Genomic DNA, 17422 nt, shown 5'->3' on the forward strand with positions numbered 1-17422 from the left:
TAAAAAACAACAAAAAAATTAAAAAAAATTTCAACTCAAAAATTTCATAAGGCTTACCCCTAACCATTTTTTGAGCAATTTAGCAAAATTTAAAAATTTGTTTTATTTTAAGGCGAAATTGTTACAATAAGTTTCTTTTTACTCAAATAATGCTTTAAAAGAAGAAAAGAATGAAAAACAAAAAATTAATAATCGTTCCGGTCATCTTATTGTGCGCGCTCCCGCACAGCTCACGGGAAAAAGAGATAGCTGTATCGCAGGAATCGCTCCTGCGTGCAGCGCTCCTTGTGGTGCGAAACTTCGCTCCTGGGAGCGCATCGCACAATCGCTCCTGTGTGCAGCGCTCCGTGTGGAGCTACCTCAAGCGCACCTCACACTTTAGAGAGCGAGAGCGGTGCGCTCCGCTCTTGCAAAAGAGCTACTTGACCCAACACTACTTACGATGTTACATACAACGAACACTTCCACCGGTGTTACTGACACAATTCTCATATCATCTGCTTCGATTAAAAACGTTAAACATTCTCACAAACATCAAACACAAAACCGAAAATATAGTGTCTGATTGAGTTTAAAGCATTTTTTAAATTAGTTTTTAAATTTATTTTTATTGTTATAAAAACAATGGAACAATACATTTCAAGACAAATTGGATTAATTGATATTTGTGTTCACAATACTTTATTTTGTTTTTTGCTCGGTTAGAACGGCCTGGCCGTATACTTCACTTTATACTTAATACAATACTTTATGATAAGTTTACAAAGAGCTTAAACCAGTGATGTCAAACTTATTTTGGCTTGCGGGCCAAGATAAGTCAAAAGGGGAGGAAGAAGACTCAAGGAAATAAAATTTTACAAATTTGTTTGGACTTCAAGAGGAATTCAAGAGCGTGTTACTGAAGTGTAAAAGAGTACACACACAACCTACACAAAGTATTCCTCAATTTTCTAAGCTAAACATCAGTCAAGTCAGTAATCGATGTTCTCGTTTTTCCTTCGCTTCCTTTTCCTTTATCTTACAATTGTCAGTATATTCCGGGATAATGAAACTTTGAGATTTTTAATATAGTGAAGTTTCCCAAAGATGCAAATCAAAGGGGCTGCCATTTTCAATCATGTTCTGTAAACGCAAACAAGACGAGCAGACAGTGAAAACTATTGGACTATTGGTATCTAAATATTGGTGTTTAATGCAACTTTCACTGAGATTTTCTATGTTTAAAAAAAATGCAAATTAATGCAAATTAAGGGACTGCAAAAAAATGTTCATCTTAAAGAAACTTAGGGAGACTTCACTGTATATTTTTATCAATTTCTACATTGTAGAGATGTTCTATTAATTACGGTAAATTTGTTAACCATTAGTGTGCGGAAGAAAGTTGATCAAGTGGGTTTTTTATTCTTTCTTGTAATACAAATCTTCCTTGCCTTTTCATGCATACACACGCTGTTGAGTCTTCTTCGAGGACGCATCATTACGAAGCAAAACGCTTCCCTACTGTTGGTTACTTTATTTTTATTAATAATAATTTTGTTTTAGTATAAATTAATTTTTTTTTTTTTTGCTCGGTTAGAACGGCCTGGCCGTATCAAGACTTATTTTACCACGTAGCAGGATAGTCAGTCCATGCTACGGGGGGACGGTCCGGATGGGATTTGAACCCGGTCCCTGCCGTGTGGACGGGCGCCGTTTTTCACATGCACCACCGAGCCGCCCCAGTATAAATTAATGTAAAGTATAAAAAAAGACATCTGTCATTCTACGAACGTTTCCTGATTCCATCGTGCGACGCTTGATATCAACACCGTACGGTCCGAAATATAGGGCTAGATACTACATCGCTTGGGTTTTTGGCGGAAAAGGCTCACGCAAAATCCGGGTTTCGGTGAGTGCCCGTTTGTAACCGGCATAAAGACCCCCGGATACCATCGTGAGTTATCGTGCAAGAGCATGCGATCGGGGCAGTGCTTTAGCAAATCTGCGTGCGTGCGTACGAACGAGAAAGGTAGTGTGACGGTGGGCGTATAAAAGCGAACTGATCAATCGGTCACTCACGTCAGTTCGATTCGGGAAGTTGTACGCATCGAATGGTGATGGTGCTTGATGCATCATGTGTGCCGCGTACATGCAAAAACAGTGTTAAAACGTTAGAAAACTATCATCCACGCGCGTGTATGTGTGTGCGACTGTTTGCGTGAATGTTTGGTGAAGTTCTTCATTCCATTCCGACAAGCAACGATAGCGGGTATAGTGTTTTTGCGTGCTCTTATCAAACACACCTATCTGCCCCGCAAAAAGTGCGTACGAAACAATTGTTTTCGGAGTTGTTTTTTTTGTTGTTGAAGAAACTAGAAGCAGTTTACTAGTGTTGCTTTCCGGAAGGTTGCACCTGTCTGGATTTGAACTCTCTCTAGGTTAGTGGGGATTCCGTTTTGTTGTTTTATACTCTATGTGCATAGTTTCGATCAAAACGAATTTCGTTAATAATAAAGTCTTGGTCGTACTTTTTTGTTGTCTATTTTATGTTTTGTCAAACAATTCCAGCGGTTGAAGAAAACTGGTGGAAGAAAACCCAAATTGCAAAACCATCACATTTGTTTTGATGTGCATACAATGTCAGTGCTCTGCTATCAATTGAAGCAAAAGCAAATTTTGTTTTGCTATTGGGTGTGCTTTTTTGTTTTGTTTAAAAACACAACATAATATCATTCGAAAGCAGCCAAAAAGCAACACGTTGCTGTGTGGGCAGTTTTTTTTGTTGTTGTTTTTGCTTCTATTTTGCGCTGAACTAGACAGAACCGCATCCTGTATAGAAAGAGAGCAGAGTAGAATTTGCTGAACGATGCACACAGACACGTATACATGCGCATTATTGCGTCTCGTGGCCACTTCACCTTCTCAATTCATTGATTCTCTCTTTTCGCTCGCACCCCTTCATCGCACATCCTACCGGTTCTGGATGCATTAAAATGTTTGCATTTAAAATGCGATTTAATTTGCATAATTGATAAAGTTCATGGATGTGTGTTTATTTTTTTTTTAAATAAATTGATGCCATAGAATGAGAGAGAAGGAGTATTCTCGGATGGCGTATAGTGTGTGATTAAATCTGCAGTTTAGCTGAACACACACACAATAAAAAGGCTGTGGAAAAACGTTACAGTGCAAACGGATTTTTGCATTCTGTTGCACATTGCAAGCTCAATTCGTTCATTCAACAAGATAGCGAGGGATATTGCTACTGGTTCACCGAATCAGTGATGCTGTTTAAAATGTTTCGTGTGTGGGGAAAGTGAGGATGTACAAACAGATGTATTACAATGCCGGAAAAGGCGAAAAGATAACTAATCGCGGGGCACGACATCACGGTAAGCGCGGCTTGAGATCGCTGATGACGTCAGTTCTATCCCGGTGTGGGTGGTGTGCGCCTGTGTATGTGTGTGTGTGTGTGTGTGTGTGAAGGAAGCCATATCGTTCAGTAGAGCTGCGTCAATTCACCATGACAACGGCCGGGGCTCTCGGTCCAGATTGAAACATACATAGCACGGAACATAACATATTACCGGGGCAAAAATGGGGACTCGTTTGTAGTCGTTACATTTAAAATAATAATCCATCGATCAATTATTCGACCATCAACACATCTGGAATACAATAAAACCATCATCGTTTCGGTAACGCAAAACAGGAAAATATTTAACTTGTGGCACCGTGGCTATCAAGCCGGAAAAGGACACCGAAATCTATTTTAAATGCTTTATTAACCTTTCAAAAAAAAAATAGAGTACATTTTCACAGTGCATTATTTGCAAGTCATTTAATGAAATAGTTTGAATAACTTAAACTCTTGTTTTGGTTTTCTTATTGTAAGCTTGCTTTCTGAATAATTTGCTTGTTTTCTTCTTAACAAACCCTGTTTATGAGCACTGAGTTACCGAATGATTTAGTGAGTGGCTATTAGCGTGTTCGTACAGGTGTTAAAGGACGAAAAGTCATGATTCATTACTGTAGGATGGGACAAATTATCCCTTGCATTATCCAAATGACCCTCCCCCCCTCCACCCTTTTTTCACATACACCCTTCCTGTCACTCACAATTCCACCCTCGCACCCTCGATATATGAAGAGGGTCGGAAAGCATAAAGGCAAAAGAACAACGCCTGGTAATTCTGGGAATCTGTTTGCTCTCTACCCCGGGTGATAATTTCCGTTCCAGCTGAGTTTTGTTGTGTTTCATTCATTTCACTTCCTTTCTCTCTCTTTTTTTCTCTCTCTCTCTCTCTCTTTAAATTTTCTCCTACATATCTTTCGATGTATATTGCGATCGTTTTGAAATATTTTTTACAGTAAAAATGCATACCATCTCAATAACTGATCCATTCATTTGAGTGAGTGTACGTGTGAGGAGAGAGGGAGTTTTGTAAAATAAAAAAAAAACGCATAGCTATAAATGTTGGCCTCACGCAGTGATCTATTTCACCTCGATTGGGTTTGGCAAAAGCGATAAAACACTAGAGCCATTCGGTTTGGCGTCCCCGGGAAGCATGCGCCCTTTTTAACAGCAGCTAACGATGGATCCCGGTATTTTGTGCAAGAGAAGGAACGAGCGAGAGATAACGAGCGCGCAGCAGTCGTAAAAAAGGGACACCCTTAATGGTGGTTTGTAATCAATTTTCCTATCAGCGAGAGCTACACACCTTATCCTTGTAGAAGAGAAGAAAAAAATGCTGTGAGAGAAAGATCAATCACCTTTACTGACTTACTCGTAGAGTGAGGAAGAAAGAGAGAGGACAGGAAAGAGAAAGACAAAGAGCATATAAAAGGATACGTAATAGCGAAAGCCCTTTCGAAATTGAAATGTGGGTCAACAGAGCAGCTTCCGGTCTGGAGTGTTTTGTATAAGGAGGATGAGTTTGGGATCCCTTTACTTTTTCACTCTCTATCTCGCTTCCTCCTTTCCAGTCGCTCTTATCTTGCGCGAATGGAAGTTTGTGTTTTTTCTTCTTTATTTTGTATAAATTGTCCTTTACAAGCAACAGGTTGTGTATCCTGTAAAGAACGTCGTGTCCCTGTATTTTAATTTATCGCTCTCTCACTGTCTCTCCTGCCTGTTTTGTCACATAAACACACAAACTTATTTACACAGAGCCGCTAATTTGTGGCGCCCGGTCGCTCGGGATATTCCTTCCACCCTGGTTCGCCGATTACATTTAGAATGTTTTTTTTCCCGTCCATCTAATTACTTACGCTTTTTCACAATTTTTGGTTTTGGTGTTGCGTTTCCCTTTAATTTTGTTGTTGTTGTTGTTTGTCATCTATTTCAAGCAGCTTGTTTCCCCTCCATTGTACAGATGGGCTATTGTTTGTAGTTGCGTGTGCATTTGTTTCCAAAGGGATAAGGATTCAAAGTTGGCTTTCTTTGGCTTCAATTAATCATCGAACAAAAGAGGTTGTTTTGTTTATGTGGTAAGGTTTGTTACACAACGAGAAGATTTTTTTTATGAACCGATGGTTTTTCTTTTAAAATAATAAAATAATAAAAAAATGTAATAATAATAAAAAAGATTTCAGATTAAGGGACTAAAAAGAAAGGATTACAGAATGCAGAAGTATAATATTATCTGGTCGATTTAGTTTAGAAGCCTATCAATCCCATGGCTCAAGTCTACAAAGCTGAAACAATAAAATTTTATCGTTGAAAATCGTGCAATAAACTTTTTTTCGTCCATTGTAGTAACGTAAATCTCTCTCCGCGCTCTGGTTGAGATTTTGGCGCGAGCCGATAACAGTGACGCATGCTAGTGGGGCGTCACCTAAACAGTTGTGCTGTTAGACAGATTTAGGTAATTCGCGTTAAAATTGATTAGGGTTCTAAGAAAGCATAGACAAAAAGAATTAACTCTTAATCTCACGCAATTTCACGCAAATTTCACGTGCGTATTGTGGTTCCGACCGATGTCCGATAAAACTCTTCATTACAACTGCTGATGCATGATTTATTTATTTTTTTAAATGCTCCATTATCACATTCATTTTACGTTGCGATAGCATATTGTACATAGAATCAACAAAATCACAGTGGATGCATTTTTATTCGTCCGCTAACTGCAACGGCGGTGCTTCTCCTTTATTGTTGGTGCTATTTCTGGCCCGAAGCAAAGGAGGAAGGTTCAATGTTTGCTATCGATTAGTCAGCAAGAAGCATTATTAGTAGTACCCGCACTACCGTACACCCAACACTCCAAATCACCCCTCCTCCCCCTACTCTCTCTCTCTTACCCGCCCTTCTTCCTTCCTGGCCGGGATGCGTGTTTACGTTATGCTCAGCAGTCCGTGTGACCCACCGTTTATGTACCAAGGGGAGTACCGGAGTACGAATTCTATAAACAATTCCTGGTATATTGACCCCTGGCATTCGGGTTCTCCTTCCTTTCTGATGCTTTTTTTCATCGCCAACCCTGGTTGGGCACCGTTGTTTCCCGTTCGATCCCAACAATAAAAAAATAAAAACCTCCATTCCTTAGAGGTAGGCTTTACGGCGCCGCAGTTCAATGTGATTAGGATGGGGGCATGTGTGAGGGAGGAAACGGGTACAGTAGTGCCGATGGTTTGCAATCAGAAACCTATCCACTTGCTTACACCACACTTTCCCCGTCACCTGTCCTGATTCTCCTTCTCCTCTTCCCCTCCCTCTCCGCTCCTCTCTCCTCACCCTTACCTTCAATTAGTGTGTTGCACTGCGTAATTCGATACCTTCCCTGAGACGCTGAAGAAGACGGGGCTGATCATGCATGCCATGCATCGGGAACGAAGGGACTCACCGATGAACGTGCCTTGCCCCTCTTCCCCCCGCTACCTCAAACAGCAAAATGGTGCTGTTTGTTTTAGTTATGCATTCACACGTACGTGCCCCTCTGCATCGGAAAAAGGGTGGACCGGGGGAGGAGAAGGAGGTGGAAGGGAGTCGATACGCATCAGCTTTTCCTTGGAAGCCCACGAAGAAACAAACGAAACCGATGGCTTAATTTTCTGCGATCGCTTTGAACATTGGTGTTGAAGGAAGGGAGGAAGGAGAAAAAGGAAATATTTACGAAAGGGAATGCTTCATTTCTCGTTAGTTAAGAACCTGTGTAAGAAGTTACTGAAGTTCGTTTAAAATAAGGAAAACGGAGAGTTGCAGTTAAATAAAAAGCTCCATTAGCTAGGAGCTCATTAATTAGGAATAAATCGTCTAGCAGTTCCTGCTTACGAGTATGTGTACGTCTGTTAGTTCGTTTCTGGACAGCTGGCGTGTTAAAAGCCTACCAATTTGTGTAACACCCGAGTTCAGTTAAGGTTTGGTCCCACAAATTGTGATGCTTTCTGTATAGATCATTTTCCCTTTGGTTCTTCTCGGTGTTAACTGCGACAGTGCTAAACGAAAAAATGTTTTACCATTAAATAGCCGGTACTACTTGCGCCTCCAAGTGTGTGTGTGATCAACAATAAAATTTGTTGATGACGGCAAAAGTAAAATGACGTGGTTTACATTTTAATTTGTTTTTTTTTTCTCACACACTTTATTATGCCGAGGGTGGAAAAGAAATAAAAAGGGAGCCAGAATAAAAAAGATCATGAGGAAAGGCAAATGCGGCCTGGTCTGGGGTCTGTTGGTGGCTGATGAGTACGAACAGTGCAATCGAACGGTCATGGATTTCATTGGAAATGAACATACACTCATATAAATGTGTGGTACACAAGTATGTGCCTTTGTAGAGAAGGTAATAGTTGTTTTACAGGATAGAAAAGATGGTTTCTTAAAAGATAAAATGGCAAAGGGTTGTTGAATGTAAATTAATTTGTTTTCTCGCAATATGTGATTTCAAGGTTTTAACGTGTGATTCAAGATTCAGCCGTAGCAGTTGACACTTTTGTATTACGATTTGAGGAATGGTATGTAATTTTAACGGTTTAATGGATGGGCCGATGAAATGGCCTTGTCGATACAAGCATGAATTAGCCAACATGACTGAACGCGGTTCAAATCTCGATCTAAAATTCGGTTTTGTTTCACCACCCACGAAGGGTTTTGATTATTCAGATACAAGCGGGTTTAGGTGAGATGCCTGGATAGAAAGAAGAAGTACTTTGTTGTATTTTTAAAGAATGATTGGGGGTTGAATGCATTCCAAACCATACTACGATTTTATTGAAAAAGATAGTCCATTTTATTTTATGTTTTAGTACAGTTGTTCTTAAAGGAGACATACAATTGAAAAACTTGAAAAAAGGTTTTTTTTAATGAAATCTAGCAGAAACATGGAATTAGGAATGTTATGAGAAAGTTTATATATAAATTAAGTGGAAAACAGTTTTTACAAATTTTTAAAAGTGAAATTGTTTTAGATTTTTTTTAATGAATACATCGGAGAGGCAAATTTTTAAAATGTACATTGCAAGTTTTAAATACACTTTTTTATTGACAAAAATGGCAGTATGTGGTTCTTAAGTTTATATAAATTCTACTTGTTTTTTTTAACAAGTCGCTACCTTGTATGAACCTAAGGAGCTCACAGTTCCTCAATCTATTCAAGGGTAATTCCAATCGTTTTAGCCGTTCAACTACTGGAGTCATATGTCTCAAGATAAATGATCTGAGTACATTATTCTCAGACATCGCCGAGATATAAATAACCAGTTTCTAGGAAGTAAAATGTAAATATGATCATAATGTTGACTTATATTTACCTTTGTCTATGCATTAACTAATATATGCACGTGGTGTTCTAAAAATAGAGCAATATTTCTCATTAGGTGGTCAGGTGAAAAAAAGTGGAAGAGATTATTTTCTGCAGAATGTGACTTATAGGGTCAAGAATAGGTAATTTGATTTGTTCTAATAAGTAAAACATACTAATCCGAAGTTATACAAATGGAATACATATACAGAAGGTATATCAGTGGTGTTAAAAATAGCACCAATAACTCTTTAGTCAGCCTTAGAAGCAAAAGGGAGAGCTAAAGGAAGCGTCTTTTAGGTGCTTTAGAACACCAAGGCTTGCTAGCCTTGGCATACGAGTTGGAGGTTAAAAGCTTATTCTTAATAGCGAATTAATGCACTCGATACATGTGCAGCAAAAAATAGAATCGAAAAATGCACACACTCCTGCTTTTCCTGCTCTAAAGGTCAACGTGGGTACGACCCGTGTTGGATTGAGTGAGTGCTATAAAAATAAAGCACTCTGGTAAAGTCGCTTCGGATCACGTTCGCTCCACACATTCGCTCTGCGTGTGTTCTGAGGAAATTGGAGAAAGTAGTATGCCGGACGTCCTTTGTTTTTGTTTTTCGTCAAGTTGAAAAAGTGGTACCATGGGAGACAGAGTGTCTAACGTGATTCTAAGATGATTAGCCAGAACACGGGACCGCAATCAATAAGTGCCAGGCGCAATAGCAAACGCACAGTGCATAAACAACTTCCAGGAAATGTTTACTGTTGCAGATTGGTTCGTAAACTTGATAGGGAGAGTGAATAAATGTGTGACAGAGGGTGGTTCGGATGGCGGGGGGTGAGAAAAGGAGGAAGGAAGTTGGAGGATTCATGTATGCAAAATTGCATCACGCAGAGGTCAGTGCAGGAACTCAAGAGTGAGAGAGAAAGAGAAAGAGTGAGATCGAGGGTTAGAATGCTTAGATCTTTGGAAAAGATTGAAATGTTTGGGTCCTTCTACCAGGGTGCTGGTATGGATGCATATTAATGCACGCACTCGGTGTACACACGGTGCAGGAATTCCCCAACCAGAAGCAGAGTGCCGTGTTGTGAACATCTAGCGCACGGGTAGGTTTCGTGAGAAGTCGTTCCGTGCTTGGGACCGTTTGCAATGTCTGTGCGATGCAGTTTCAAGTACAGTTCTACCATCCGGCGGCGGCAGCAGCTTTGACTTATCGGTTTTATGATCAGCTGGTGTATGTACGTATGTGTGCGTGTATGTCTCTGAATGGGAGATATAGTAGGGACTGGTAAAGGGTTTCACCATAAGCCGAAGAAACAACAACGCTGATAGACGTGTTGACGTGCTAATATAGTTTGTGGGTATAGTGGGCAAACCTTGAGTAGCAAACATGATCAGAATGGGTGTAGTTGTGGGCGAAAGGGTATAATGTAGCGCGTCAGAGACTAATCTTAATGTTTCTCTCCATTCCATTCCGCAGTCGTGCTTCATTAGAGCGGGACCTTTGGCGTTGGTAATTAAGCAATCAGACGCAAGCAACCCGGTACAGACTTGGGAGGCCCTGGAACACCAGCAGTATAACCCGCACAGCTAGACAGCTAGGCCGAATTGTTCTTTTGTGTGGCAATTAGAGAACAACTGTGAGAGAAAAAAAAACACACCTACCCCCAAAAAAACGTCAGAATGTCACTGTGGGCCCGGGTGAATCAGCTGCCGCAGCCCATACTGGAGCAGATTCGCTTCATCTATGGCAGCAACTTCCCGATCGAGGTGCGCCATTATCTAGCAGATTGGATAGAGGAACGATTGCTGTAAGTAATGATGGTTTTTTTTTTGTTAATGCACGACTGCACCAGCGTAACAGATGATGGTTAAACCGTACGCGCATCTATTTTTGTTGTTGTTGCTCCCTTTCCAAACAGTAATGCGCCGGTTTACACGAACGATCAGGAAGCGGTGTACGAGCAGGATGCGGCCAACTTTCTCAACCAGCTCATCATGGAGCTGGAACGGACGGCTATTAATCTGCCGGAAACGAACTTCACCATCAAGATCCGGTTGAACGAATCGGCCCGAAACTTCCGCCAGCTGTTCTCGCACAATCCGGCCCAGCTGTACCAGCATCTGATGAACTGTCTGCACCGGGAGCGACAGTGTGTTGCCTACCCTGATGAGTGCGTGAACGTGCAGGACCCGGAGGTAACGGAGGTGTTCAATGCGGTCCAGCAGCTGCAGATAATGGTGCGCACGAACGAAAATGACAACCGGAACCTGATGAAGGAGTACGAACATTTGCTGCTGGAGGTGCATGAGCTGCAGAAGAACCGGGCCCAGCTCGAAACGATCGAAAATGCGGAGATGCGGGCCCATGCACACAACCAGCTTGCCCAGCATCAGAAGATGGTGAACGATCGGTTGCAGCTGTGCACCGGGAAGAGGCTCGCGCTGGTTGACGGCTTCCGAAAGACTATACTGATCACGGACGAGGTGCAGAACAAGGTGCTGAACAAGTATCTGTCGCAGTGGAAGATTAACCAGGGTTTCGCCGGCAACGGTGCATCGATGATGAGCGCTAGCAACCTCGACACCATACAGGCATGGTGCGAAAGTTTGGCGGAGATCATCTGGAGCACGAAGGATCAGATACGGCTAGCGATCAAGAACAAATCGAAGCTGCATGTGGAGCAGGAGGATGTGCCGGATCTGTTGCCACAGGCGATGGTCGATGTGACCAACCTGCTGAAGATGCTCATCACCAATACGTTCATAATCGAGAAGCAACCGCCGCAGGTAATGAAGACGAACACACGGTTCGCCGCTACCGTTCGGCTGCTCGTCGGCAACACGCTCAACATCAAGATGGTAAACCCACAGGTGAAGGTGTCTATCATTTCCGGTAAGTGTGTGGTGATAGCGCCGATAAGGAGACTTTATTGCATGTGTTTTATTTTGTTTTCTTTCTTCCTCTGCTCGCTATTGTGCAGAGGCCCAAGCACAACAAACGCAACAGACCAACAAAGCTTCCGAACAGTCGTGCGGTGAAATTATGAACAACATCGGCAATCTGGAGTACAACGAAACGACCAAGCAACTGTCAGTGAGCTTCCGGTAAGAATGTTTCTGCATTTAGCTGAATAATGAGATGTGATATATTCATGTTGGAGATGTATTTATTTTTTCTTTTGCAACTCTTTAGAAACATGCAGCTGAAGAAAATAAAGCGCGCGGAAAAGAAAGGCACGGAGTGTGTGATGGATGAAAAGTTTGCGCTACTCTTCCAGTCCAGCTTTGCCGTGGGACATGGCGATCTCGTCTTTTCGGTCCGTATAATTTTTAGACTCTTTTAAAATTAGTCAAGTTCCTCGCATCTCTTCATTGCTGTTGTCTTATGTTTCTTTTTCTTTCCTCTCTTTTGCTGTTGTTGCTGGTCCACTTGTTGCATTACGTAGGTGTGGACTATCTCCCTTCCAGTAGTGGTGATCGTGCACGGAAACCAAGAACCACAGTCATGGGCCACCATTACTTGGGATAATGCGTTTGCCGATATAAACCGTGTTCCGTTCCAGGTACCGGATAAGGTGATATGGAACCAGCTTGCGGAAGCACTCAATATGAAGTTCCGCGCTTCGACCGGCCGTTCGCTGACGGCGGAAAATATGCATTTTCTGTGCGAGAAAGCATTCAAAACGAACCTGCCATTCCCTGTACCGAATGATCTCACAATCATGTGGTCACAGTTTTGCAAGGAACCGATACCGGACCGTTCGTTCACATTCTGGGATTGGTTTTACGCGGCGATGAAGGTAACACGCGAACATCTGCGCGGTCCGTGGATGGATGGTAGCATCATTGGCTTCATACACAAATCCAAAGCGGAGGACTATCTGCTCAAGTGCCCACGAGGTACCTTCCTGTTGCGCTTCTCCGATAGTGAGCTCGGTAAGGAGAAACGGTGTTGACATCCTTTGGCCATTTTGGCAAACTCTAAATTCATTCCGCTCCCTCCTTTTTTGTTTGTTGTAGGTGGTATTACCATTGCCTGGGTAAATGAGGGTAATGATGGACAGCCACAGATACTGCACATTCAACCATTTACGGCAAAAGATTTCTCCACCCGTTCACTATCCGATCGCATACGCGACTTTGACGATCTCTTCTATCTGTACCCGAACAAGCCGAAGCACGAAGCGTTTGATCGGTACACGACCCCGGCGGGACCACCGCGTAACAAAAACTACATCGCATCGGAGGTGCGTGCCGTACTGATGCCCGGTCCAACCAACAATCAGATGAATAGCTTCCCGAACACACCGTCCTACAACATTCAATCACCTGATGCATCCCGCGATACGCCCTCGAGCGGGTAAGTGCTTTGTACAGTTTGTGCGTATGTGTGGATGTGCTTTTTTTGTTATTGTTTGTTTTGTTTCACTTCATACCTTACCAGTTGCATTCTATTTCATTTCGCTTTCTGCACGCTTAAATTCATTGTAAATAGTACACCTCGGAATAAAAAAGGGGAAATGAGCGGGTAAAAACGAGGACATGGAATTAGTATGAATGGAACTTGAGTGTATGTGTTTTGTGTTATAGGTAGAAATGCAAGAAAGCTTAAGGTTAGGAATGTGTAAATACCACTTAAGTTGCAGTAGTGTAGCTACATGAGTAATATTCTTTATTTCTACTCAATAATACAGGAGTTTTCTATTCAGTTTAGACTAGCCGCACACTTTTTCCTACTCGGCGCACTTGATTTTTAGCAAGCAGCATGTTTTTGTGCCTACCCATGTTAAAAATCAAGTGCGCAGAACAGGAAAAAGTGTGCGGTTAGTCTAAACTGAATAGAAAAATCCTGTATCTTTTACATTTGTTTTGTTTTTTCTGTTTTTTTTATATTTTCTTTGCACAATTCATGTCATTGTTTCGTTTTAGATTATTTAACATTTTATGTTTGTTGTAGCAGTTATGCACGGAATTCAAATTTGTTTTTTAGAAGGCATCTTTATTCGTGTTACGCGTTTTTTGCATCTTTTTCGTAGAAACTTTATTTACATGCTTTATCTTCATATTGTATGCTACTCAGATTTCACATTGAAGCATTTTTGCACATATTTGTTGTACTAACGCTCGCTTATATGCCGTCGACTCTAACCGTTTTCATCTTTTTGTTGTTCACTTATTGCCCGAAGTATTTCGAATCAGCACACTTTATTTTAGTGCAATGCTATATGGTATGACCTATTTAAAGGGAAAGGCTGTATTTCTAGTCAGTTTTTTTTTATTAATTTATTTACTTTATTTTGTTTCATTATAAATGATTATACTACTTGTTTTTTTACTTGTTAAGAACGGCCAGGCCGTAGTATCAAGATTTATTTTACCACGTAGCAGGGTAATCAGTCCTTGCTACGAGGAGACGGTCCGAACGGGATTTGATGCCCAGTCTTATCGTGTGGGCCTGCGTCGGATATCACATACACCACTGGGCCTGCGGGTGACTGTGCTACTTGTGTATGCATTTAATAATTGCCTCCTCGGTGGTATATCGATACCGGTGCCGATCTTTTACACGGCAGAATTCGTATCAAAGAAGAAGACGACAAGAAGAAGAAGAGGGATTTTTTCAACTATGCATTTTAAATGTTATTTTATAATCATTTGTATCAATCTCTTTAACAATATTAATTAGCTATATTTGTTAATTTTGTATCCATTATTATGGAATTTTAGTTATTATTTTTATGTAATTCGACGTATAGCAAATGCAAAAATATGTAATTTAAGTTGATATTCGATATCAAATTTTGTTGTAAACATAAAAAGAATAATTTTGTATTTTACATCACTAGAAAGCTTATACAGTTTTGTTAAAGTGTGCTCCAAAGCTGTGTGTACCATAAATACACGTCGTCAAGTTTTTGATCGACTATTAATCTATTTATTAATTGTTTATTTATTTTATGGGTGATCATCTGTGTGTTTTTGCTCGTAGGTAAAAAAATGAATTTAGGCAACGATCAACGCGCAACAAAAAAGAGTTTCATCTTTGTGTTTTAATACACCATCGTATTTACAACAGCTTATATAAACATTATATGTGTATATTGTTTGTAAGCATGCGATACAAAACAAATTACAGTCATTATATGCCTTTTCCACGATTTCCCCACTCCACTTGTTGTGTTTTCAAGTACAACATTCACCGGCCGCTAACTTCGGCTAAACGCTAACAAACTCATTTCTTTCGTGTTGCTTCATTTACAGCTATCAGAACAGTACGATTATGCACCTTTAGTCATTAAATTTATGCTAAACCCATATTCACAAAAGTTAAAACTGCACTGGAGTTTCGGAGCGGTGACATGCTGTGCGCTTCTTACGACTGCAGAAGAATCTCATCTTTATCTTCACAAAATGCCCAAAAAGACAATTAACAACATTAAGCAGAGTAACAACACTAATTTCACTAAATTTTTTTTTTAATATTAATCTATTAGTTGCTATCGGGTTTGGTTACATGGACGCGAAACAAGTTTTAAAAATCAATTTCTGAAACATAATGCGTGACTAAATTATTATTTCAAAATTTTTGTAACACTGTTACAGATGATATTCGTCGCGTAGTCACCTGTTTTGATTTCGTTTAGCGTTTAGTTGTCCAACGGTGTTGGGTGGATTGCATTTATTACGGGCCGGTTTAAAGGGGAAGATAACCATTTTCAATTAAATTGTGATTCATTGTGAAACAGCGAAAGGGTATGCTAAATGTATTATTGTATCATAAAAGGGCATTCAAAGATAAAAAGGCATACAAAATTACGCTTGAAAGTGTATAACGTGAATAAGCTCTAAATGCCTAATATTATACAGAGAAATCATTACGTGTTTAATGTTATCTGTAAGAAAATTGTATCATACCAACCATCAGATAGAGAAACAAAAAGAAACTTGTTTTGGATACGTAGATAACACAAATGATAAAACGAGTAGAGAATGACAGAAAGTCCTAGCAGGGCAGGTGGATTTAAAATTAAAACTTACTTTCAACGCGTTTTTATTAGTTCGAAACTGTAGCACTGAAGTATGTTTGCTTTGCAGTTACCATTAAACTGGATATAATCCGGAAACAAGGAGAAATTAAGCTATACGATAATTGCTACATCTATAGCAAGGAAACGTTAGAGTATCGAATACTCAAAAAAATACAGGAACAAACAGGACTAACCGAACCGGTTTCAGAACGGTTGATACTTATCGACTTAAAATACTAAATCTGTCTGATTTCTCATGAGCTAAGATGTATGAAATTGTATTAACAAACGCACTGTTCAAGATAGGTAGAGACTAGATAATCGAATATGTACAACCTAAAACGGGGAACCCCAGTTATCGCATATGTTGCTGTATAAAATGGCAATGCAAAATGTCTGCGAAGCCTAGAACGTATGTGAAGCGTGTAGGAAACAAAACAACGAGCGGTTGTGTAAGAGCGTGCCTCTTGATATAAGCGTTTATATTGATCGTGTTTATTAACTAATGCAAACATCAGCTGTAGTGGTTTAATGGTAGCGAAGTTGATCGTTGCACACGAATCCGTTCCATCCCGCACAAAAGGACTACGTGAGTCTTGCTACATGTGCATGAGGTCAAAAGAAACAAAGCAGAAAAAATACAGAACACAGAGGAGAGACCTTCCCGAGTTTGTTACGGTCCAGAAAAGCAGAAGCAAGCAACGGTTCCTCAATCATTCACAATATTTTCTTCTTATCCAAAGCTCTCATAAACCCTGGCGATCTGTTGGGGCTTTGGAAGTTGTTAACGTTTTTTTTTGTCACATCGTAACTCGGCAATTGTTAGGTTTGTGTTGTTCCAATTGTTACTTCGGCATGCGAACAGACAAGAGAATATTCGCTCGATCGTAATCTTATTGTATTGTGCTTTAATTACTGTCACCCTCTACTGCTGCGCCCCCTTGCGGAGACACAGCGAAGATCACAAAGAATGGATCATCTCGTGGTTTATTGACGGCTGCTTTAAATGTTTAAAACATTTTACTAAACAGGAACGGAAAGATGCCTTTTTATTTTAAAAAAGAAGTCCGCTCGTCTCTGTGCTACTATTAGTATGCGTCCTCTATCAAGTCGTACTCTGGACATGAAACACAATCCATAACCAACCGTTTCTGAGATTAAATGGACTAAAACACATCCTTTTACCGATCCGACTGGTTCGGGGTGGTTGTGGGTCAAAACCGGTAACACATTTTCACATGCGTGATTTATTTTCCATCTGGTGCCTGCTTCGCATACATCAAACACATAAAGAGATACAAGTGACAAATTTCTTATTTGAAAAACATAATCCATTCGTTGCTTCATTAAATTGTCGTTTGTTTCCAATTTGCTCCCAAATCACTTCGTTTGTTATCCAAAAGTATGTGTGTGTCTGCGTGCGTAGCTTCGCTTTTCTGTGTGGGTATGTGCGTGTAGGCGCGTGTATGGGTGAGAAATGTTTGCGCGTTCTGTTTTGTATAATATCAATAACCATCATTCAATTTCCGATCCCACCCTCCCCCTTTTGTCATCTCTCTGTGTGTCTTTCTCACTGTCTTTTCATGTCAAAAGCAGTGATGTAATAACTTCCATTTCATACATTTCTTTCCTCATTAATGCTAACTGGTGTGTAAAGCCTCACCGTACTTTTACGCTCC

The 17422-nt window shown here is 40.5% G+C and overlaps 1 protein-coding gene across 6 annotated transcripts in view; it reads left to right on the forward strand.

Annotated features, from left to right (window-relative positions):
- Positions 1–17422, forward strand: part of LOC125764686 (signal transducer and transcription activator) — a 36540-nt gene that overhangs the window by 11164 nt on the left and 7954 nt on the right. For 3 of the 6 annotated variants that reach the window (XM_049429202.1, XM_049429194.1, XM_049429231.1), the window contains exons 3-8: positions 10193–10523; positions 10635–11608; positions 11697–11820; positions 11909–12032; positions 12162–12651; positions 12736–13075. In XM_049429202.1, coding sequence (XP_049285159.1) covers positions 10396–10523; positions 10635–11608; positions 11697–11820; positions 11909–12032; positions 12162–12651; positions 12736–13075 — 2180 coding nt within the window. In that variant the 5' untranslated portion in view covers positions 10193–10395. Of the gene's footprint in view, positions 1–2070; positions 2249–2300; positions 2418–10192; positions 10524–10634; positions 11609–11696; positions 11821–11908; positions 12033–12161; positions 12652–12735; positions 13076–14976; positions 16403–17422 lie in introns of those variants that run through there. The other 3 variants (XM_049429240.1, XM_049429220.1, XM_049429211.1) reach the window with 3 other exon arrangements.

The sequence above is a fragment of the Anopheles funestus genome, chromosome X (genome assembly GCF_943734845.2).
Source record: "Anopheles funestus chromosome X, idAnoFuneDA-416_04, whole genome shotgun sequence".
NCBI lineage: Eukaryota > Metazoa > Arthropoda > Insecta > Diptera > Culicidae > Anopheles > Anopheles funestus.